Source organism: Apodemus sylvaticus, chromosome 16 (assembly GCF_947179515.1).
Source record: "Apodemus sylvaticus chromosome 16, mApoSyl1.1, whole genome shotgun sequence".
NCBI classification, from domain to species: Eukaryota; Metazoa; Chordata; class Mammalia; order Rodentia; family Muridae; genus Apodemus; species Apodemus sylvaticus.
Window position 1 is genome coordinate 14,824,047 of NC_067487.1, and position 25,302 is coordinate 14,849,348.

Consider the following 25,302-nt stretch of genomic DNA (forward strand, 5'->3'; position numbering starts at 1 on the left):
TGAAGAAATGGAGATGTTGGACTTATTTCCAATAATATCCTACCATGCAAACAATATGGATTTGGCTAAAAACACATTCGTGATAATAAATTAATGCTGATTCCTTAAAAAAAAAAATAAGTGTGTGGATGAGCAGACCCTGAAGGCGTGAGCTCAGGAGAGCTAAGCCTACCTCTCCCTGGGATGGTGCAGGGAAGCTGGCCCTGCAGCTCTCAGAAGAGAGTTCCTCCACCCCCCACGCAGGCCCAGACCCGGGACTTTGAGTTGACCCACCCAACAGCTCCCCCATCTACGAGCTGCTAGAGCACGTGAAAAGGCTGGTCCTCCAGACACAACGTGTAGGATTTCCATGACACTGCAAAACAACCGAATGTCCACGATGTGTCCTGGTGAGGATCCAGTATTGATAGTGTCTGATCATTTGTAAGTAAAGCTGTTTGGTCAAAAGGGTATACCGCGTGACACGCCGTGACACACAAGAGCTTCCACTTGGAGATTTTGGTTTATCTTGGATTGGTTTGGTTTGGTTTTGTGGGAGCAGTTTGCAGGGGTGGAAGGCAGAAACGGAGCTACAGGAAGATGAGTGTGATTGGGTGCACAATATGAAACTCACAGCAAATCAACTAAGAAGTCAAAAAAAAGTAAAAGAAGAATGTTCTCTATTGATATGCTTGTTAAAAACTGAAAACTAGCCAAGTCTTTCCTTATGCCATCATAGCTTAAGTCCTTGCATTAAAACTAAGATGTATCTAGATAAGGGGAAAGGTGCACATTTCCTCTTAGACTGTGACATTCTTTTACCTTCATACATATGAAAATGCATCTGTATGGATATAGCTAAAATTCAGGAGCAGTACTAAACTCAGACATGACACTCTCAAACTTTTACTAATAGTGTAGGGATATTAGACATGAGGAAAAGAAGCCACACTCCAGGATCACCTGGAGAAAGAATCCTGCTAAATCTGGAGTCATGCCCCAGCTTTGTGCTTAGGATAATAATTATGAAAGTTCTACATTCCAAATGCTAGCATATATGAGGTGAATAATTAAAATTCCATTATCCAACCACTGTGGAATACAGCTGGCAGGTCTAAAAATTAAAAACGAAGCAATCAGGCCAGGTGCATGGGCATAGGCTCATCCCAGCACCTGGAGAATGCAGAAGGATTTCAACTTCAAGACTGGATGGCAAGTTCCAGGCCAATGTGTGTAATAGAGTGAGACATTGTCTTAAAACCTTAAAAGTAGACTTTTTAAGGTTTTAAGACATATGATGCAACACTCCTAGAGGAGGCCCAGTCTCAAAGAGACATTTAAACAACAATATATAATATTCATACCCTACTCTTCATGTTAGCATTCCTTCTAGGATCCGCCCCACAGTTACCTGGCAACAGCCAGGTGTACCTGACTCAATATAAAGGGGGCTGTTTGCCCCCTCCTCACTCTCTTACTCTCTTTCCTCTCTGCCCCTTCTTTTGCCATCTCCCCCCTCCCCCAACGTGTTCATGGCCGGTTCCTATTCTTCTTTTGTTGCCTTTCTGTGTCTCTGCTCCCTTCTCAACTCCCCTATGCATGCCCTAAATAAACTTTATTCCATACTCTATCTGTCCTATGGCTCCTGTCTTGGGGGTGGAGGGGCACAGGAAGGGATGTCTCACGGGGCAGAGGCACCAGGGCAGAGGCACCCCTTCCACCTCACCATGCTGCACCTCCACCAAACATATTCCTGATTCTTTCTTTTTTATAAAACATGACAGTTCACAAAAGATAGAAGTCCAGTGGCCCTGCCTCAGATGAATGAAGAAGCAAAGCACGCACTCTCACACGGTGGATTATTATATAGCCACATAAAGAAGGAACTCCACACCGCATCGTAGATGCATCTGGAAGCTATTATAAAACACCGTATTGTTTCATTTATGTGAGTTATCTGTTAAGTTGGTAGAAAATTAGAATAGCAGCTGCCAGGGGTTAGGAGGTGGGGAAAGGGAGCTGTCAATTCACAGGATTTAATTTTGCAATGAGAAAAATTACGAAAAAGTTCTGTAGCTCTCCTAAAAATATATTTAACACTAATGAACTGTACACTTGAAATGGCTGATATAGTATGCTATATATTTTACAAAATAAAATTATAATTAAATAAAGTCAAAAAACCATATTAAAAGCCCTTGGTGGGAGTGCCACCCCTCACTCAGTCCTCAGGTATTACGGGCAGGGCACAGAAAGCATTCAAGGTCAGTTCCTGAATTCAAAGAATTCAAGGTCTAAGGAAGAACAAGGAGGGGCTGAGAGATGGCTCAGCAGTTAAGAACAGAGCACCAACTGTTCTTCCAAAGGTTCTGATTTTACTTCCCAGCAACCACATGGTGGCTCACAACCATCTGTAAAGTGATCTGATGCCCTCTTCTGGTGTGTCAGAAGACAGCTACAGTGTACTCTTTAATAAATAAAATTAAAGTAGAAGAAGAACAACAACAAAGAAATATAAGACTAAGTAAATGTGTCCCAAAGTAGCAATGACTGCAAAGTTAACAAGGGAAAACTTCCTTTGAGAAATGGAATTGTGCTAGATCCATGAGCCTGAAGTGGTATCTGCAAGGGGATGACCACTCTGTGTGCACTGATTCCGGTCATTTCAAGGGGGCTTTGTGGATGTGACAAAGGAGTGGAGAACAGAAGCAGTGAAGACAAAGACTGCAGTCAGGGACACAGAACATTCTCTACACCCGAGGAAGGGAGAGAGAAGATAATTCATTAAACTGATGTCCAATCAAGAGTGAAATGGCAACAAGACTCTGGCTGGCGCCTTGTTGCAGCCTCTGACATAGACAGGACACACTGAAACTGTTCAGTTCCTCAGACATGGAACTGCTGTCCACCCTTGCAGGCCACTGAGCTTGTGACTAAAATTGTTAGTCAGTGATAGATAATTAATACGGATGTAATTCGTGATTAACTCGTGTCTCCTAGCCATTAGCTCTCCTGAGGGCTTTGTCTTCTGTTCCAAAGATATAGGAAACTTTCAAGAATTTTTCAACAGAAAAAGCAATCAGTCAACAAGCTTACTTAAATACATGAGCGAGCTTGGGGGTCAATAGAAGAACCAAAAATCTATGACATCACTTTGTACCATAATGCATACACAGGTTATGCAAATTGCCGACAGCAATACCATTCATATTACAGCTCGTGAGTCAGTTTGCAGAGTAACCACAACACTTCTGTGCTAAAAATAGCCATTCCTTTAAATGTACTTCTTAACAGAAGTCTAGAGAAAATCAATTTTGTTGGGTCTGGAGATAACTCTGTAGGTCAAGTGCTTGCTGTGTAACCATGAAGATCTGACATCAGTTTGAAAACCAGTGGGGGCAGGGGAGAAGCCAGGCATGGCGGCACACGCATGAATTCGTTGCACTGGAAAAATCAGAAACAGGTCCCTAATTCTCACTGATCCTAGGTTACCCACCTAGCCTAAGGACAGTGAGAGGCCCTGTGTCAAAACCAAGGTGGACAGTACCTTAGGTACAGTTCATGAAGCTGGCCTCTGTCCCCCACGTGCCTGTGTACACACTATGCACGTGTACCTACACACACACACACACACGTACACACACACACACACACACACACACGCACAAACACATCAGCTTTGTCATTTTATACTTAGTGCCAAACGTGCATTGTCAAGAGTTCTAGTGTAAGCTGAAAAGCTATTGGTAATTGGCAGCTTCCGGGATTGAGAGAGTTGGTTTTTAACAAGCATTCAACCTTAGAGGCAACCCAAGCTCCAGTAGATAGCTCTACATCCACGCATATATGGGCAGCACTAAGGGGCCTCAATTGATTGTTTTAAGAACTCATGAAATTTGGAGAGAAAAGTAATGAAGGGAATAGAGGAGGATTTGGAGGGGACAGAATATGAGATAGATTCATCAAAATGCGTTGTGTGCCTATATGACATTCCCTAACAATCTTTAAAAGAAATGGAAATATTCCAGTGACCAGAAAGAAGAAATGTGGCTAATGCCATAAAGACCTTCAGAGTAACAAGCACACCTGCTTCGAGAGCTGCTCCTCACACAGCTGGTAGAGCGTGAAAAATTTTCTGGCCAGGACTACGTTGTCAATGAAGCCACAGCTGGCCAGCTTCACCCTGATGATAATCTGCCGGTCAGGGACCATCATGGCCACGGAGCGGAAGTTGATCTTCAAGTTCTCAGGGAGCTCCTGGCGCCCCGCATAGCCAGGGTTCTGCATGGAAGCAAAGCCTAAGAATGAATGACTGACACACTCCTGGGACGGCTAGGACACACAGGCGTGATACTAAGAGACTCATGCTCACAACACAGATCTGGAATGTCAAGTGGGCAACTCATTTATATATCTCATTCGTCCTTTGCCTGGACCGTCTAAGTCACGAGTTATTAATACGGGCTTTGTTTAGCTCTTAAAGGTTTTCCAACAGAAATGATAATTACGATCTCTGTTTGCATGCATGATGCTCAGGTGACACAGGAATGGGGAAAGGTGTGAGGTGAGACTGACAAGGCTGGGTTGCATTTCAATGGCTGGCTCTTCTAGCAGTTCCTTACTTACCATGGTTAGAAAAAGTCCAAATTCTGGGTTCATGGTCACATTATCTCCATCAGTAAAAATAAAAGATTTTTTATGCTCCTTTTTACAAGTGAGAATAATGGAGATTTGCTGGGCTGCAACGGACAGAACTGGTAGATCGATACGGTTGAATTCATCAAAGCAACCCCAGGACCCAGACTGTGCCAGCCCTTAGAAAGGAAATTAAATGGAAAATCCAATTAGTACATCATTTTTGAAAACCAAGAAAACGGATATTATGCAGCTGCCAAAATGAACCAAAGATCAGTTTATTTGAAACTGGGGTTAGAAGATAAATGGTGCATCCAGAGGCCACAAGCAGCTGAGACACTGGCAGGCTGTCTGTAAACATCCAACCATATTACTGACGACAAGTGCTTTACAAAGGGGAAATTACATGAGCATCCCATCCACCTAGAGCCGCTAAGACTGAACTTGTCAAATAAAACAAGCTGGAAAAAGTGACACCAAAATGTACCCAGCTCTTGAAAAAATAAACAAATCTTTTGCTGTCATTGCTGCTCCAGATTGGATCATGTTTCCCCAAAGCTTAAGTCTATGCAGCCAGGAATCTGCGTCGACCACCCGGAGAGATAAATCTTAACAGGAAATTTCACCTGACCTGAAATTTCTCACTGAAAGAAAGCACAGTGCTCACCTTTGAATATCCGCCCAAGTCCTCGGAAATCCATCTGGTCTGAGCAGTTGAAAACTACAACGTATTTCCCAAGACACCGGCCCATGTCCTTGGTGGTCTCTGTCTTCCCTGTCCCTGCGGGACCAGCAGGGGCTCCTCCCATGCTCATGCCCAGAGCCTGAGCCAATGTGATGTAGCACCTGCAGAGCCAACTTGTTGTTAGAAACTTGCTAGGGCATCTCAAAAGTTCTCAGACACCATGCAGAAAAGAACCTGTGTGTGATCAAAAGATGCAGAAAGAGGACTAATCTTCCAATAGATAATTTGCAAACCCTCATCCTAAGGCAAATGTCCTCATGTGAGCTCTGGTATGTGCTCTGGAAAAAGAAGATCATTTGTGGCCAAATAAGTTTAAGAAGTCTGTAAACACTTAAACAGATTTCTTTACTGACATTTTTCAGGCTTTATGATACTATTTATTATAAGTATTCAAATGTATAAGCATGAAAAAATGTTATAGAGAATTGACATTTATCTGACAGGTCTTCCCTAGAAGTCTGTTCATATCAAAAGACTAACACTGATTCAGGCTCACTGACCATGAGGGAATGAATATTGTTACACATCATCTGGCACCCTAAAGGATGGATGTTACTAAAAACAATAAAAATAAGCATTGGTGATGGGCTTATATACTGTTGGTGAAGATGTGACTTGGTGAAGTCATTATGGTAAATGGTATAAACTTCCTCCCCAACAAAGAAAGGAGGGGAAAGAGGGAGGGAGGGAGGGAGGGAGAGAAGAAGGAAGGGGAAGGGCAAGGGCAAGGGAAGGGCAAGAGAAGGGAAGGGAAGGGAAGGGAGGAAGGAAGGGGGAAGGGAGGGAGAGACAGAGAAAGAAAGAAAGAAAGAAAGAAAGAAAGAAAGAAAGAAAGAAAGAAAGAAAGAAAGAAAGAAAGAAAGAAAGAAAGAAAGAAAGAAAGAAAGAAAGAAAGAAAGGAAGGAAGGAAGGAAGGAAGGAAGGAAGGAAGGAAGGAAGGAAGGAAGGAAGGAAGGAAGGAAGGAAGGAAGAAAAGGAGAAAGAGAAAAAAGAGAAAGAGAAAGAGAAAGAGAAAGAGAAAGAGAAAGAGAAAGAGAAAGATGGACAGTACTAACATATACCCCAACAATCTCCCATCTGGGTGCATAAACAAAAAAGTAAAATAAATATCTACCCTCCTATATTCACTGGAGGCCAAGAAAGACCCAATTGTCAGATAATTGATGATCATAGTAGACATAAAAATATACAACTGTCAGCTAATGGATGAATGAACTTTTTGAAATATGGCTTTATGGAAGGGAATAGTTTTTAGTCTTTAAAAAGAAAACAACTGAGATTCTACCTGACACCCGTCAGAATGGCTGAGATCAAAAATTCAAGCAACAGCTCTTGCTGGAGAGGATGTGGAGCAAGGGGAACACATAGCTATTGCTGATGGGAGTGTGAACCTGTACAACCACCTTGAGAAACAATTTGGTGGTTTCTCAGAAAATTGGGAGATCTACCTCAAGACCTAGCTATGCCTCTCCTCGGTATATACCTAGCAGACACTCTGCCATTCTAAAAGGACACTTGTTCAACTATGTTCATAGCAGCTATTATCCATAATAGCCAGAACCTGGAAACACCCTAGATGTCCCTCAACTGAAAAATAGATAAAGAAAATGTACATTTACGCATGGAATATTAATCAGCTCTTATAAATAATGTCATCAATACATTTGAACGCAAATGGATGGAACTAGAAAATACCATCCTGAGCGAGGTAACCCAGACTCAGAAAGCAAACACATATGGCCTTAAAGCATATAATAACCATGCTATAATCCACAGACCCAAAAAAACTAAGTACCAAGGAGGTAACAAGGAGGGTCCAAGGGAAGATGCTTGAACCTCATTGGGAAGGGAAAATAAAATAGAGATCAGGGGTGGATAGAGGGAGGGAACTGTGTAGGAGATGAGGTGGAGAGGGGAACAGGAGGGATCAAGTGTGGGGAGGACAAAGGGAGGTGAGAACTGAAATCAGGAAAAGGGCATCTCTGGGATGAGCTAGAAACCTGGGACAATGGAGACTCCCAGGAGGGTGACCCCAGCTAAGACTCCTAGCAATGTGGGATATGGAGCCCAAACTGGTCATCTCCTCTAATCAGACAAGAATGGAAGAATTCCAATGGAGTCATTGGAACATCAACCCAAGCACCAAACCTTTGACCTACAATTTGTCCTGCCTACAAGATGTGCCAGGGTAAAAATGGAACAGAAACTGAAGGAAGGGCCAACCAATGACTGGTCCATCTTGAGACCCATGCATGAGAGGAAGCCCACCCTGACACTTATTAATGATATTCTGCACAGACAGGAGCCTAGCATAGCTCATCAGAGAGGCTTCGGCCACCAACTGGCTGAAACAGGACAGAGACCCACAGCCCAACACTAGGCAGAGCTTGGGGAACCCTGCAGAAGAGGAGGAAAAAGGATTATAGGAGCCAGAGAGATTAAAGACACCACAAGAAACCCCACAGAATCAATTAACCTGGCTCTACATGGGCTGGCAAGATTGAACCACCAACTGGAACCTGCATGGGACTGACCTAGCCCCTCTGCACACATATTACAGTTGTGCGGCTTGGTCTTCATGTGAGACTCCTAACAGTGGGAGCAGGGGCTATCTGTGATCCTGGTACCCGCCTCTGGGACCCTTTCCTCCTTCTGGACTGCCTTGTCTGGTCTCCATAGGAGAGGATGTGCCTCATGTCTTACTGCAACTTGATATGCCAGGGTTGGTTGATATCCGTGGAAGGCCTCCCTGTTTCTGAAGAGAAATAGAGGACGGATGGATGTGAAAAGAAGGAAAGGCAGAAGGACTGGGAGGAGAGGGGGAGAGTATAATGTAGTCAGATACAAAATTAATTAATTGACTAATTGACTGATTTTTAAAGGAATAAAACCCTACCGTTTGGTACACATGGTGGAGGAAATTTTGCTAAGTAAGATAAGCCAGACACTAAAAGACATAATGATTTTAATCACATGCTAGAAAGAAGGTAGGCAGAATACACAGAGAATAAATCAATAATGACCAGAGGCAGAAATGGAGTTAGGAAGTAAATGATTCATATCAATTTTGTAGGGTCAGTAAATATGATAGCAGACATGCAATTATATTATAGAATTATAGTTACTAAGACTATACTGTATAGGACTCATCATCAAAATTTGTAGATTTTTAGCTAAGAATCTCTCCAAAATAAGTAGCTGTGAGTGGCCAGCTATGTTGACATGCATCATGGGAATAACCATTTACTATCCCTGTCAACTACATTGGGTTTTGAACCTCAAAAACACATAAAGAAATCTGTTTCTGAAAAACTAAAAATAAATAAACTTGTCACTGTAACACGAGTTGTGTTCCAAGAAGTAGAAGGATCATGAGTTCAAGACCAACTGGGGTACATAGTGGGTTCAATGTCAGCTTGGCCTGTGCCCTGAATTTCTGTCTCCTAAATAATAATAATAATAATAATAATAATAATAATAATAAATCTTGGGGTGTAGCTAAACAGGAGAGTGTGTGTCTGACATGCCCAAACTCTGAGTTCAATTCAAAGCATGAGGAAAAAGAGAAAAAAAATTCTGTTCATCAGATTGGAAGTGACTTAAATAGATTCATTGTCTTTTGGATTTAAGAGCTCATCATTCCATGTCCTTGACTTAATTTAATTTGATGGCTTTTTGAGTGTGAGTATAGTGTGTGTATACATTTATGTGCACCATGTGTGAGCAGGAGCCTAGAGCAGCCACAAGGAAGGAAGGCACTGGACCTACAGATAGTTGTGAGTTGTGATGCAGCTACTAGGAAGAGAACCCAGATCCTCTGCAAGAGCAACAAGTGCTCTCAACCCCTGAGCCATGCCCCCAGCCCCACAAAATCTCCGTTTGAAACAACATGTTGCTGGATAATAATATCCAGCAAGCACCTGCCGTTCCTTCCGCATCTGATATGAGGACAGCACATGCAGGATTTGGTGAGCAAATGTTTTTAAAAGCCTGTAAAGGAGACATTTTACCCTGGAAATCTGATGATAGATTACTTGATTCCCAGCACCACCTGGTGTTGCCAGAGAAAATAATTCATAAGCTGGCACAGTTTCGTTTCCTGTGGCCGAAGAGAAAAGTGGTCATGTGGACCTGAGAAATAACTCAGAAAAAAACAAAAAGGCAGCCAGTGAGGTGAACGTCAAGTACACAGACTGGGGTCTGCCAGGTTCTCTACCAGAAATAATTTCCTGAAAACCAGGTGAGCAGCCAGCCTGGCTAAGGAGGAAGAAGCCTGGTGAGAAACCAGATGGCCTCTTGCCCTCCCTTCAAGGTTTCCCTTCTAGCCAAAGACCTCATCCCCTCCTTGCCTGGCACCACTCTTTCAAAGCAGTCTTGAAAAACCACCACCTACAGGATGTTCTTCTCATTAGATCATTAGCACCCCAGAGAAACCTGCAAGAATCTGTTGTATTTTGATGTTAATTCTGCTTTCCCAGGAGAGGCTGTCTGGTCTGAGGAATGAGTCAAGTACTCAGGTGACTTCTTGTGAGCCATCCCCTAATGAATAAAGGAGTCAGTCACTGGGTAAGTAGGCGGGACTTCCAGGTTGGACAGAGGAAGAGAGGAAGAAAGAGAAAAAGGTGCAGGGTTTTTTGGACAGGAATGTCCTAAGGACAAGAAGTAGCTGCTAGTGTCTCTGGAGGATTTAGATTTTATATGGCTTACAAGATTAGGATTCTAGTAGTTGGAGCCCAGAGATTGAGTTTCCCTTGTTTCTGAACTAAGTCTGTGTGGCGTTTTCCTTCACACAGCCATTCGACTGGGTTCAAGAGAGAAGGGTACGTTGGCAAAGCATGGGTTGGCCAGATGTGCTCCACAAAGGCCACAGGGGATTTGAAGCTTGGGGCTGATGTGGTAGCGACCCACCAGTGGGAACTTAGCAAGCTGGGTGGAGAGATTTTGGAGCTCTGAGTCAGAGAGTCTCCATGAGATAAGAGCAGGCCAGACCAGCCATTGCTGGCCAGAACTGGCCAGAGAGACTCGGGGCGGAGAGTAGCTGGGTCAAGCTCAGGAACTTGCTGTTAATTTTTAACATTTCTCGAAACAAGAATGGAAGTCCCTGTTCCTGTCTCACAAATGAGGAAAATGCCTACTCAGTGCAGTGACTCTGCTCTGGATCTCAGGAGAAGAGTTGATACTTATTTCTAGCGCATAGCTGCTAGCCTTATGTTAAACTCGGGCAGGCACAACCAGTCTCTAGAGGTAAGAAGCCAACTCCAGCCACTCACTGCTGCCCTGCGGAGCTCTTTAAACCTACGATCCTCAGGCAACTTTGCTGCTGCCTTTGCTATTAAGTATCCATAACTTTATAATAGCTTCTTATCACATGTAAAGAGACATATTTTCCACATGTGCTGGCTCTAAAATGCTCCAAAGTTTCTGAAGGAAAGCAACGGGGCACGTGTACCAGCAAGGCTCTTCCTTTATTGAGAAGTGGAGTTAGTTACAGACTTTGAACTAGGACACACTTATGTGCTTAAGGGGGGGGGGTGATATAAAAGGTCTCTAAACAATGTGTATCCCGGGATTAAGAAAAGCAGTGAAGCAGGCATCGTGGGGCACTCCTGTAATCCCAGCACTCGGAAGGCCAATGCGGAACAGAATAATGCAGATGGAGAAGGCAGGATGGACAATGATCAAGAATTAAAGTCAGCTGGGCTTCAGATTGCCAGGTCCACCTGAACTGTATGGTAGGATCCCAGACACACACATACACAGAGAGATAGAGACAGAGACAGAGACAGAGACAGAGAAAGAGACAGAAGAAGCTAAACAGTGAGAGACAGAGAGAAAGACACAGAGAGAGGCATAGGAATGGGGAGAGAGAGATGGAGACAGACAGAGACAGAAACAGAACAAGAGACAGTGAGAGACAAAGACGGAGAGAGACAAAGGGAAGGGAGGGAGAGAGAATCTTCTGCAAACTGCTCTGGGTTCACCCAGCTCCCCCTTCTCCGTGCATTCATCTTCTGAGGCTGCCATTATCTATAGGCTATGAAATGAATATTTTAAGAAAGATAAAGACATATTTGTAGAACTTTTATTACAATTCATTTTTTTCATTAGTTACTGATAGTCTCCTGCTATGCATAATTTATAAATCACATCTCAACCTGAGTTTGTACGTATAGGAAAAGAATAATACCCATAGTGTTGAATGTTGTTCGTGATTTCGGGCATCTGCTGAGGATCCTGCAACACATTCCTCACAGATAAGGGAGGTGTCATGATTTTAATAAAATGTGCCCCCAAGCTAATATGATTGGTGGTATAGCTGCTAGCTGATTAGCAGGGAAGCAATGATTGACTCTTCAGGCCTCTGTCCTAACCCATGGATTAATTCCCTGATTAATGGAATGCTGGAATCATTGGGTGTGGTAAAATGGAGGAAGCAAGGCCAAGGTGGGGGAAGCAGGTAACTGCGGGGGGGGGGGGGGGGTTCTTAGGGGATGTGTCTTGCCTTTTCCACATACGTTCCTCCCTCCACAGGCCCCCTGTCCATCCTGAGGTGACTAAGCTCACCACACAGTCTCATAAGCACTATACTGTACTCAAGTGCCTAAGGGAAGGGCAGTAAGGACAGGCCCTTTGTCTGAGCCTGTGTCTCTTCTCCCCTGCCTTTTGTCTCTCTCTGGCTCTGTCTTCTACTCTGTTTCTCTTCTCTGTGTCTCTGTTTGTTTGTCAATGTCTGTCTCTCTGTTTCTGTCATCCGTCTTTCTGTCTTTCTCTGTCTCTCTGCTTCTCCATCATCTGTTTGCCTCTCTCTGTCTCTCTCTCTGCCTCTCTCTGCCTGTCTGTCTGTCTGTCTGTCTCTCTCTCTCTCTCTCTCTCTCTCTCTCTCTCTCTCTCTCTCTCTCTCTCTCTCTCTGTGTGTGTGTGTGTGTGTGTGTGTGTATACCTCTGTCAACAAGGATGCTGCATGTGCCCTTGGATTCATCCGGCCTCTGCCTGCATAACAGCAGTAGTGAAGCCATTCCCGCCTCTTCTGTGTGTGCTCAGAAGTGGGAGGACAGCGGTCCTTAAGGTCATCGTGAGTTTTAAAGGAAGGTCATATATATTGTTATCATGTTATGACGGCCATTTGGCCGTCTGAAATGTCAGGTGGTGTGTGCACGTGATGTGAATCTCCTCAGCTAAGAAAGAGCTGTGTGGCTGGCAGAGTTCACAGGTCAGTCAGCCCATGACAGTGTGTGTTAGGGCCTCCAAAATCACACCCTTAGAAAGTGTTTGTTCCACTGTGGAGCCTTCTTCCTGTAAAGGGGCGCAAAGCCTTGTACACTGAGCCACCAGCCACAAAGGATGTCTCACTTCTCACACCTTCAAGTTGAAGAAACGCAGGAAGTGAGCGTGGGGGAGGAAATCTAAAATGAATTTCAGAACTGTCCGTGGCTTTGCTATCAAGCTCCCAAAAGGATCTACCCTCACACAGGTATATGAAATTTCAGATTTTGACAAGTAGATATCAAGTGCATAGGAATACAAAATGAACTAATAATTTTAAAAAACAGCAAAGCTTCCCCCTCCCAACTTTCTACTTTCTCTTTATCTGTTTAAACTTCATCGTGAAAAAAGCTAGTTTCTTCTGTTCCTTGAATTATTTATTAATTAATAATAATTTATTTATTAACAAGCAATTCTAGGAATTATTTATTTAGCAACTATTATGTGACAGGTCTTTGAATGAGTACATCATATGAAGCCTGATTCTTGGACCTTGCATTTTCAAGGAAGAAAACAGGTTAATAATAATCTGTTGTAGAGACTAGGACCCACTTCATCTGTCTAATATGAATCACAAGGCACCCCTGAGGTGACATCTGAGCAGAGAAATGAAGGCAGTGAAGAAGTCACGCCATTCTCTGCCAGTCAGAGCCGAGGCTGTGCTGGGTCTGTTGAAGGAAACCCCACAGAGGGTCCTGTGGAAGAGGTGGGGCACAGAACCAAGCAAGCCAGAGGGGTCAAGAACAAATCAAAAACACCTACAGAGTCGGCTAACCTGGACCCCCGTGGGGGCTCACAGAGAATGAGACACATCTAAATATATGCATGGGCTAGACCTAGGCCCCCTACAGGTTTGTAACAGATGTGCAGCTTGGTCCTCACATGGACCCCTAGCAATTGGAGCAGGGGCTGTATCTGAATAGTTGCCTGTAGGATCCCCTCACCCTAGGTGGGCTGCCTTGTCCAGCCTCAGTGGGAGAGAATGTGCTTAATTCTGCTTCAACTTGATCTGTCAGGGTGGGTCGGTACCTGTGCGGGGGAGGGGGCTTCCCTTTCTCTAAAGAGAGGAGTAGTTGGGGGAGGAGCTTATGAGGGCGGAACTGGGAGGAGAGGAGGGAAGCTATATCAAGATGTAAAGGGAAGGGAAGGGAAGGGAGGGGAAGGGAAGGGAGGGGAGGGAAGAGGAGGGGAAGGGGGAAGGGAAAGAGGAAGGGGAAGAGAAAAGGGGAAAGGACCTCCAAAGAGCATATAGAGAGATGAGTACTAGGGAAGGAAAGATAGGTGTGGCCAGGGTGGCCTGTGCCAGGCTTCCTAAGCTGAAGTGACAGTAGCCTTGACTCTCTGAGATGAAGCCAAAGTAGAGGGCTGGAGGTAAAGGAATGTCACAGCCTTGCTTATATTCTGCTGTCCGTACTGGGACCAGACAACAGGACACGATGTAGGGAAACCAGCTAAGCGACTGTGCTGGTAGGTCAGGGATTGTGGTGGATCACAAAAGATCACAGAAAAGGGTTTTAAAAAGTGCCGTCACATTCCAGATGTTGGTCGTTGATAGAGAGCAAAGGAAGACAGACATAAAGGCTGCACCAAGGATTTGTGGCTTGGTGAAGTCAGGGTAGGAGATTACAGAGTTAGGATGGAGACATCACCAGGGGATAAAGTAGAATGGCCAATGACTAGTATGAAAAAGATAGGCGATGACCAGACATACTGTAGTTACATAGTCTACGAGCATCCAGATGGGCAGGGCATGTCAGCAGACGGATAGACACATGTGCCAGGAGCTCAGGGAAGGCGTTGGGGCTGGGTGTGGTCCAGGATCAGCATCTAGATGCTCTTCAAAGTCATGTGAGATCTGTGCAGTGCAGCTGGAGACGAGAACCCTGAAGTGTAACGGAGCAGCAAGAAGATGCTCATGAAGAAACATTAGCAGTGTGAGGACCATGGGGTGGACAGATTATCCTGGGTTGTGTGGATACAGTCTCTTCTGGGGAAACAGGAGACGGAAAAGCATGTCAAAGACACAAGATGGGTTAAGATAGGGCGCTGGACAACAGGGCTTGAATTCAGCCCACTGCTCGTGCTTCTCCAAGTGAAAGGAGAGACCTCCAGGCAAGGGACAAAGCAGCTTCCAGGGATCTGGAATAACTTCTTCTCAAAAGTGGGAAACGGTGCCCCCTTGTGTCGCTCTGGAGTAATGCAGCACTTAAGGTTTTCAGAAGTGTTAAAATAATAGATTTGTGTGGTTTAAGCATCTGAACATAAGTTATCTCTTATGATAACAGTATAAAATTAATAAAAGTCTGAATAGAGTACATTCAAGGCAATCAAGGTATAAAGAAACTGAATTTTGGAGGGGGCTTACATAGAGCACAGAAATGGGATGGAAAACAGAGGGAAGCAGGAGGCTTTTCCAGACAGAAGCAACAGCATTATGTAATACTTCCTACAACCTAGGAGAAGGTGGACACTGACGGTGCTCTCAGAGAGGAAATGCTGAATATTGCTGTGCCAGGAATGAGAGAGGTGGGAGCTGGTACCCTGCCCACCGGCTTTCTCTTTGTCACTTACGATTCATCCTGAGACCCTAGTCCATTCTCAGTTAGCTGTCTGTGGGGAAAGCCCTAAAGACAACTTGAGGTGTTGATGATGGATAGCCTGGGTGTCTTTTGTTCCACTCAAGCTGACAGTTGTAATTAACCAGTATAAATGCCAAATGACTAGCAGAGGGAAGAGAGATGACAACGCCTACACCCTCCCTCCCGCACACCAGTCTTCCGACTTCTGTTGTGCTTTCCTCCATTTTCTTCTGCCTTTTAAAAGCTCGGAGCACCCACGCTACAACGCACAAACCATATGAAGCTCAAAGGAAGCTCAAAGATAAAGGAAGACCAAAGTGTGAATGCTTCAATCCTTCTTAGAAGAGGGAATAAATAAATAATAAATAAATTAAATAAATAAATAACTAAATAAATAACGGGAGGTAGAGGGAGGGAGGGACCTGGGAGGGAGAGGGGAGGGGGAGGGGAAAGGGGGTAGGATCAGAGATATACAGAGGGTCAGGAAATCGAACAGAGGTGTGTAGCAATGGGGAGTGGGGAACTAGTAGTAGCAACCAGAAAGCCCCAGATGCCAAGAAAGCAAGAGGGTCCTAGGACCCAACAGGGGTTACATTAGCTGAAATACCCCACAAAGGGGTGGGAGAACCTGTAGAGACCATAACCAGAGGTTAGGCATGGCCCCCAGTTGAGGAATGGGTCCACCCATACACCTCCAAAATTTTAACCCAGAATTGCTCCTGTCTAAAGGATATACAGGGACCAAAGCGGAGCAGAGACTGAAGGAAAGGCCATCCAGAGACTGCCCTACCTGAGGATCCATCCCATATACAGCCACTAAACCCAGACACTACTGCTGATGCCAAGAAGTACTTGCCAACAGGAACCTGTTATGGCTGTCTTGACCAGAGCCTTACCGATACAGAGGCAGATGCTTGCAGCCAACCACTGGACTGAGAATGGGGGTCCCAATGAAGGAGTTAAGGGAAAGACTCAAGGAGCTGAAGGGGTTTGCAACCACATAGGAAGAACAACAATATCAACCAACCATAACCCCCCCCCCAGAGATCCCAAGGACTAAACCACCAATCAAAGAATACACATGGAGGAATCCTTAGCTCCAGCTGCCTATGTGGCAGAGGATGGCCTCATCTGGCATCAGTAGGAGGAGAGGCCCTTGGTCCTGCAGAGGCTCGATGCCCCAGTGTGGGGGAATGTTAGGGAGATGAGGTAGGAATAGGTGGGTGGGTGGGGGAGCACCCTCATAGAAGCATGGGGGTAATAGAGGGCTTATGGGGGGGAAACTGGGAAGGTGGATAACATTTGAAATGTAAATAAATAAAATAACCAAGAAAAAATAAATAAAAACACCTTGTTTCTCTAAAGAACAACAGGTGCTGAAGTTGATAAAGGAACCTTGGAGGCCCACTGTGATTCACACCTAGCAGCATACAGTAACTAATTCCTTCCTTGTCTACTCGATGTTCACAGAGGCATTTCCACTTTATTGTTTGCAGGACTGAAGGCAAGAGAAACCAGGTTTGTTTCAACCACCAACCTGTATCCCATGTGAAGACACAGGTATAAAGTCAGAAATACTAACTTTCAAAGGCCTTGCTATAAAAGAGCTGTTGGCAAAAGGTCCCCCAAGCCACCCAGGAGAGGGAACGCTGGGCGGAGGAGAAAATGGTTGTGGAGCCACAGAATTCCCCCATCACCTGTCCGTGAGCGGAGTTATGACAAGTCTGTCAGTGCAGCCTAGAAACTCATTCTGGTATACGAAAGCCACGTCTGTGATGTGGATCATCATCTTGTCAGAATCCTCCTTAAAATAAAACCTGCACTGCTTCAGCCACTCGAAGTCCGTAGGGCTTTTGACGTGCATGTGACACTGAAATTCAAAGGAGTGCTTAGTTAGACCTGAGACAGTCTCTTGGTAAGTAGACACATTAGCGTTTGCACGGATCACAGAGTAGAGCGTGGGGAAACCCAAGTGGGTGAGAGACTGCAAGCCTCCCATCACGTGACCCAACCAGTTACTGATTAACCAAAAAGAAACCTGAGACGCTAAGAGAATGGGAGGAGTCAAGGTCACACAAGCTCCACCCCTCAAAATGAAATGGCGTTATGGTTCAATAATAAGAGTCGTCTCTATAACTGTAGCCCTTCCTGCATAGTTTCAAATTATCTGAAACATGAAATTCAATCTATGAGAATACAAAGACAGAGCACAATAATCTCATTACCAAAAAAAAAAAAGTAATCTCTTGATAAGATCAAATCTTTTGGGTGTGTGTGGTTTCTTTTTCTTTTTGCCATTTTTTTCCCCTTACGAATTTTCAACTGGCCAAAAATCCTAACATTCCAATGGCAGGTTAAAACCTGGCGACGGTTTTGTCTAAAATTTTTACCAAAACATTGAGACACTTCATTTCTTTCGGACAAATAAGAAGTCTAAAATGACCCTGTGCCCTTTTCTTTATTTCTCTGAGAGTCAGTGTACTTAGCTGTACTTAGTGTACTTAGGTGAAACTGCAGTCTGTGATTCCACCACACCAGGACCAATCTTTTGTAATCTTTTCTTCCATGATCGGGCTGAGACATAATCCAGAAAACTATGCACATAAGCATTTCTTGCTTCTCACCTAATGTTACATTCTATAGAAGAGGACAATCCTACGTTCTCTTCACACGTCGAATACCTGTAACTATGCCTCTCCACTTCCATGGCATCGGCTGTAGTAAGGAGGGCCACTTTGCAATCAACAACATAAACGACTGACTTGTGAGGAACGGGATTTGTCAAATCCCCCCAAAGAAATGCTAAGCAGCTCTTATAGACCAATGTGTCTATATCTGCCCCCGAGAAAGCAGTGACATTTGACCACTAAGTACAAAAGAAAGAAGACAGAAATAAAGCTTTGTGGGATGGTGAATGACATTTTAGCATCTAAAATAACCACCAAGAATGTTGAAGCAATACCTCGTTACCCCAGTGATGTGGTATAGATTATTGGAATATGACTGAAATTCCAGCTTAAGGTAGAAACGACAGTCTGACATGTGCGCTCTGATATCAGTAAGCCTCTACCTAAATCTGACTTTTTCACAAATTCATTCTGATTAATCCAGTGGGTGAACACAGATGGTGTCTAGAGTTTGCTTTTCTGTATATGACACAACGTTTATAAAGCGTTTACCAGGTCATCAAAGATGTCCCTTTGGTGCACATGAATAGTAATCAGAGTCTCATATTTAACCCGCTCCAAGGAACTCAGGTCCTTCGTGGTAATCTCAATCAGCATGTTCAGTAGCTCCAGGAAGGACTGGTTGGTCTTCTGCATGATTTTCTTATCAAACTTGGCATTTCGAAGGGCTTCTTCTGAGTCCCGGGTCCACAGCATTTGAATTCCTAATAATCCAACCTTGTAGAGGTTTTAAACAAAAACAAAACAAAAAAAAGGCTAAGGCTTTATGAGAGTGTATACAGTATAGTTACAACTGGCATGGAATTCCAAATTTATAAAAAACCACAGAGCATAATCGATCACCAAAGTTAATATGCAAATGATGGCTTTGATGATATCAACTTCTTCGATTTGTTTCAAAGTCCAGTGACTCAATTCATGTTGTTTATATAATGTTTATATAATGGGAAGCCCTCTTAGGGGTCTATGTCTCTCCTGGGATCTTAGGTGACACATACTTAGTTCATGCATTGCTCCAAATAGATTTTAAAGTCATTTGCAGATAATGAATTAAAGTAAGGTGACTTTACTCAAATGGGCACAGTGTTTGTATGTAGTAGATACTCAGAAAAATCTTTATTGATCACAAGGACTAAAAGAACTTGTTTCCTGTATTTTAATACTAAAGAATATTTTTTCTAGTTAAGTGTGCTCTCTGTACAAGTTTATGATCTATGCATATTGCTACATAAGGAGATTTCATAAGAGGAAAACTGTTTTAAGTTAAAGAAAATGTTAAGTATCTCTCACCACAAGTCATATTGAAGTATACCATTATATATGACCAAATAGTCAATAGTTGAAATATTTAAGCTTATCCATACTTGGTAAATCCTTATGAAAATCTTAATATTTGGTCAGAATAAAAATGCACCATTTATGAAACATACATAGGCAATATCTAAGATTTAAAATGACTTTTATCAAAAAATAATAATACTTTCCAATTTGAATCCACTGACCTGAGCGGGAAAGGATGAAAGAAATTCAATCAATTGGAAACCGGGTTCTTGAATATTTGTGGCTGCCTGGCGAATCACAAGACGTAATGAGGACTGAGATTCCTCCAGCAGAGAATTAAGCCAGACTTCCACATTGCCCTCTGCCACTACAGGCTTGTCCAATTCAATTGTCTCGCCCTCCCGGGAGGAAATTGACAGAATCCGATCATAGATCTGTGTTAGAAGTTGAAAAAGATAGCTATGTTCATATAAAAATAAGAAATACCTTTCCTCTGTGCCCTTTGGCAATGTTAACCATTCTCATTACAAGTTAAGGTGCAAATCATAAGACAGAGGGCAAAACAGAACATAAAGTCATTTCAAAGCAGCAACCAAAAGCTAGCTTGAAAATCTATAGGAGAAACCTAAATCAATCCAACTCATCAGAACTCTAAGGAGCCAAACTTATTTCTAAAAGGAATGCTTAATACAAATATGTTGATGAAAGAGAAAAAATTCTAAAATGCTCCAAGCAACAAAGAGACTGTAAATCCACACCACGTGGTTATTGGGTTAGCATTAGGAACAGCCTGATCAATACGATGGAGAGAACAGAACCATGACAGAGTAATTCCAATTCTGTGCCACGCCCAATGTTCTCTCCAGGAGAGGAGTCTCCTGTGTCTTGTGATCAAATGCACCCCCTAATCTGCTCATTTCCCATCAGTCTCTGAGCAGTGCAGCATCCTGAGACAAGCGTGCTGTCTAGAAGTCAAGACCTTGATCCTGATGGAACTCCTTATGGAAGACATAACTATGACCAACAATTCCTTGTATGTATTAGTCATTAAAAGAAGGCACCCACTACGCTTCTCTACCCATGCACGTGACAAGCAAAATGTCAACAAGGCAATGCAAATGTTTTCTGCTGTTTCTGCTCTCTGTGGTTATAAAAATTAAACCAGTGGCACACCACTCTTTGGGGATGAAACATAATGTTGTCTTAAGTCCTCTTCTGTTGTATACTGATGCAGTCTGAGGCCAGTGTATCTGTATTGTCTGATAATGTGTATCAACTTGACTCAGGCTGGAGTTATCACAGAGAAAGGAGCTTCAGTTGGAGAAGTGCCTCCATGAGATCCAGGTGTCATTTTCTCAACTCAGGATGGGGGGGGGGGGGAGAAGGGCCCCTTGTGGGTGGTGCCATCCCTGGGCTGGTAGTCTTGGGTTCTATAAGAAAGCAAACTGAGCAAGCCAGGGGAAGCAAGCCTGTAAGAAATATCCCTCCATGGCCTCTGCATCAGCTCCTGCTCTCTGGCCTGCTTGAGTTTCAGCCCTGACTTCCTTTACTGATGAACAGCAATGTGGAAATGTAAGCTGAATAAATCCTTTCCTCCCCAACTTGCTCCTTGGTCATGATGTTTTGTGCAGGAATAGAAACCCTGACTAAGACAGTGTCTTTGGTCTCCTTGCTTGCATTTGGTATTTATAATTTTATAAAAATTAGAACCCATGAAATCAGGGTCTATTCTGAACATTTTCTGGATGTACCTACCAACTTTGTGGTAGAAATAAACAAACAAAAAAGCAAAGGCAGCGTTATCTGCAGAACTGGCTGTTACACAGAGGATGAAAATAAGTAGGCCTTTAACCTACAAACTAGGAGACAAACAGCCTTTACTCCTCAACCTGACACTGTGAGAAGCTTTTCTGCTGAAAACAAAATCCCAGTACTATAGCCAAAAGATTTTCCCCAAATGTCATGAAGAACTTCCTTCTTGATACAATATATTTTCTTTAAGAATCAAGTTGTTGATAAATATAAACACGAAGTTGAACTACTGCCAGAATAGAAACACTGCTTTAGACCATCTTCAGTGTTGGCCTTAATAAAAATTGTAAGACATGCTGGCTTTAGTTGCAAAAGTTTGTAAGCCGAGCACTTGGAGGGATAGGGTAGGAGAATTATGGTCTTAAAACCAGCCTGTGATGCAGAATGAGTTCTGGACTAGCCTTCATTACACAGCAAGTCTATATCTCAAACAATTAACAAAGAAAGAAAGAAAGAAAGAAAGAAAGAAAGAAAGAAAGAAAGAAAGAAAGAAAGAAAGAAAGAAAGAAAGAAAGAAAGAAAGAAAAGAAAGAGAAAGGAAGAAAGGAGGGAAGGAGGGAAGAAGGGAAGAAAGAAAGAAAGAAAGAAAGAAAGAAAGAAAGAAAGAAAGAAAGAAAGAAAGAAAGAAAGAAAGAAAGAAAGAAAGAAAGAAAGAAAGAAAGAGAAAGGAAGGAAGGAGGGAGGGAGGGAGGGAAGGAAGGAAGGAAGAAAGAAAGAAAGAAAGAAAGAAAGAAAGAAAGAAAGAAAGAAAGAAAGAAAGAAAGAAAGAAAGAAAGAAAGAAAGAAAGAAAGAAAGAAATGTGGGGGAAGGAAAAGAAAGGAAAGGAAAGAGCAGAATAGAACAAAAGTAGAATGTATTAAAAAGAAAATGCATACAATGAAACAGTGCCAACTCCTTTAGGAACAGTTCCTTGCTATCAGACAGAACATTAACCTATATATTCCATAGGTTAACAAGAACATTGCTCCTGAGCATTAGAATCCACTCTGTCTTTGCTTCTGTGACCCTGTGTCAAGCCTACCGCAGCAGATCTCCTTCCTCACCGCTGTTTCTTTCCAGTCTACCCTACAACCGCACCAAACTTCCTAAAGCACAAACTGAGCGTCCAGCTTGGAAGCCTCCATGTTTTTCTGATACGTGATGGAAGTAGTGATGGTCCATGGCACGGCTCACGTGGCCTGTGGAATCTACCCATGGTGCTTTGTTCTTTTGCTCTCACCACTTCCTCTTGTGACTTGAACTACAATTACATTCTTTAAAATAAATAAATAAATAAATAAAATTGCAAACACCAGTGCCTATGGATTTGAAAATACTGAAAACCAGAATCTTTGCACAGCTCACCAGGATAAAGTGAAGTTATGATGGATTGGGCTTCCTAGTAAGAATAGTTGACCTTTGACCCTACAAGATGAGCAGATTTGAGATGCAAAAGGCGATGTTAAAGTGATGTGTGCTAGCCAAAAGTACCAGGGGCTGTTAAAGCTGTGAAAAACTATAGCAGAAGCATCAACAAAGGGTTGATGTCAAGGTCTCCGTCTTAGTCGGGGTTTCTATTCCACCACAAGTATCATGACCAAGAAGCAAGTTGAGAAGGAAAGGGTTTATTCAAGTTACACTTCCACACAGCTGTTCATCACCAAAGGAAGTTAGGACTGGAACTCAAGCAGGTCAGGAAGCAGGAGCTGATGCAGAGGCCATGGAGGAATGTTTCTTACTGGCTTGCTTCCCCTGGCTTGCTCAGCTTGCTCTCTTATAGAACCCAGAGCTACCAGCCCAGGGATGGCACCACCCATAATGAGCCCTCATACCCTTGATCACATTGAGAAAATGCCTTACAGCTGTATCTCATGGAGGCATTTCCTCAAGGGAGGCTCCTCTCTCTGTGATAACTCCATCTTGTGTCAAGTTGACATACAAAACCAACCAGTGCAGTCTCCTGATAGACAACCAACTCTGCCATCATCTAACTTCTACCTTTGAGCCTCCAGAATTGAGAGAGCACACACAGCTTTTGTTCTAAGCCATGGGAACCTTGGCACTAGTCTGCACACCTCGTTCTGATCTGAGCTCTCACATATACATCCTTCTGATGAAACCATGCTCCCCTTCTTCTCCTACCTGGTCCACGGTCCACTCGTCCTCAAAGTATCAATCAAGATGAGTTTGCTCCTGCAGAGTTTCTGCCTAATTTCCTAAACAAGCACCCACATTTGGTCTCCCTGGCAGGCTTTTGTATGCAACATGTGCTTATCACAAACACAATAATAATTTGGTTCAAGTGTATCAACAACTTAATAGTGGGATCTCTGAACAAAAAAGATGATCCGTTCTCCCTGGGAACAGGACAGCTGGCCTGACTGTGGCAAATAGCACGGTGCCTGAACAAAATGACTGGCTTTTCAATGCTTAGCGTGGGACAGGTCTGGCACTCTGTGGCTCCACTGTCTATTTCTCTGTCTTTTCCATCACAGCCTGAGTTCCCTGGGGCTGGCTGGGATATTCCCAATCTTAAACAAAACATCTGGCACATATATCTAACTACTCAATAAATTAATTAATCTGGCTGATAGAGTGAATAAAGGGATATTACTAAACTGTTACAGGGCACCAGAGGACCGAACACAACGTCAAAAGGGAGAGGTCATTTTCCCAGGAATTTCAGATACAAGGATGGACTGAGCAGTGTCTTCTGGAATCTATGCAATTCTCCATCAAGTTGGGTAACTTACACAACTCCTTGATACTGTAAACAAAGTAGGAGTATGAAAAAAAAAAGAAAAATAATTTAAATTTTGAGATGAGGGCTTTTAATACAGTCAGGTTAGCTTTGAATTTATGGTATAATCCAGGCGAGCTCCAATTTGGCAGTCCTCCTGCCTCAGCTTCTTGGTGCTGTACAATATATTCTTGATCATATTTAATGTACATTTTGGATACTAATAAAGCATAGAAGTTTCAATGTAACTTTGGACCCTGGAGTTTGCTTTTAATTACTGGCCAAGAGTTAATAACAAAGAAGTAAATCTTTTGTAAACACAGCATTACAGAAGTACTTGATAGCGACGGTTAACATTCTGACACACAGAGATTACAGGCAGTGATTAAATCTGGGCCGACCTTATCATGGAACTTGACAGTTTTAATGTTGTCGAACACGTTCAGCAAATGGGCCTGGATGGTGTGGGAGTCCGATGCCTGGCCCAGAATCTCCAGCAGAGTGGGATCCGAGACGAAGAAGAAGCGAGGAAAGCAGAGCCGTTTCTTCTCCAAGTATCTGGAGGGAGGGAAGGACAAAACTGTGTGTGCGTAGGTGCGGACTCCCAGGATGGGAAGAGGAGGGGGACCTGCCACCATCAGCTTTTCCCACGCCAGTGCTTCAGGGTTGGTTTGTGATACGTTTGATCAAATAGCATGTCATATTCTAACAGAGAAAGGGTGCGGTGTTTTTTTCAGGGTAAGTGGTAGAATTTCTTTATTCTTTCATAAATGTTAACTTTGTACACTATTTAAGCTAACATGTCATGTATTTTCTTTATAGAAAGCAAGATAAAAATGCAGTTTAGGGGTTCATCTGGGATTTTGCTTTGCTCCTCACCACTGTAAAAACTTTCATCTTAGGAGGGAAGTGAATACGCCCTTTCCTCGGGAGGGAAGCAAACTCCAGGCATCACTAAGCCCCATGACAGGGCTCCTGCCTCCCAGAGACACCAAAACCCTTTGAGTATTCTCCATCCCATCATTTGGCAGATGCTCAGACAGCTTTTCCTCTGGTTTTATATGAGGTTTTATGAACTACTCATGCAAGCCAAGTGACCTGAGTTCAATGCCCTGGACCAATGTGGTAGAAGAAAAATACTGCCCAAAAGTAGTTGTCTTCTAACATCCATAAGTATACTCTAGCATATGCCTACTATGTGAAAAAACACAGACAGACAGACAGACAGACACACACACACACACACACACACACACACACCATCATCATCATCACAATAAATAAAATATAATTAAAATTAAAAATCAAAAAGCTCATTGGTATGCTGTTTATGATCTGAGTTAAATGCACAGAACGCATGCTTTAAAAAACAATATAGGAAATACTTGTAATTCTAATGATAAGGAGATGAAGACAGCTAGGTCCCTGGGACTCACTGGTCAGCTGGCCTATCCTAATTGTTGAGTAACAGGCCAGTGAGAGTCATTGTCAAGAAATAGGTGAACTGCACCCAAAAGAAAAACAGTTTAAGTTGTTCTCTGGCTTTCACAAGTATGTGTGTGCATTCATAAACACACACATTCACACCAGCTCGAGGTTGA

At 43.2% G+C, this 25,302-nt stretch overlaps 1 protein-coding gene across 1 annotated transcript in view; it reads right to left on the reverse strand.

The window, feature by feature from the left end:
- Positions 1 to 25,302, reverse strand: part of Dnah5 (dynein axonemal heavy chain 5) — a 251,296-nt gene that overhangs the window by 142,959 nt on the left and 83,035 nt on the right. Inside the window, exons 32-38 of the mRNA XM_052160127.1 lie at positions 24,103 to 24,259; positions 19,391 to 19,603; positions 18,381 to 18,605; positions 16,899 to 17,071; positions 5,282 to 5,460; positions 4,606 to 4,793; positions 4,066 to 4,260 (exon numbers count right to left, since the gene is read on the reverse strand). Of these exons, the coding sequence (XP_052016087.1) occupies positions 4,066 to 4,260; positions 4,606 to 4,793; positions 5,282 to 5,460; positions 16,899 to 17,071; positions 18,381 to 18,605; positions 19,391 to 19,603; positions 24,103 to 24,259 (1,330 nt within the window). The remainder of the gene's footprint in view (positions 1 to 4,065; positions 4,261 to 4,605; positions 4,794 to 5,281; positions 5,461 to 16,898; positions 17,072 to 18,380; positions 18,606 to 19,390; positions 19,604 to 24,102; positions 24,260 to 25,302) is intronic.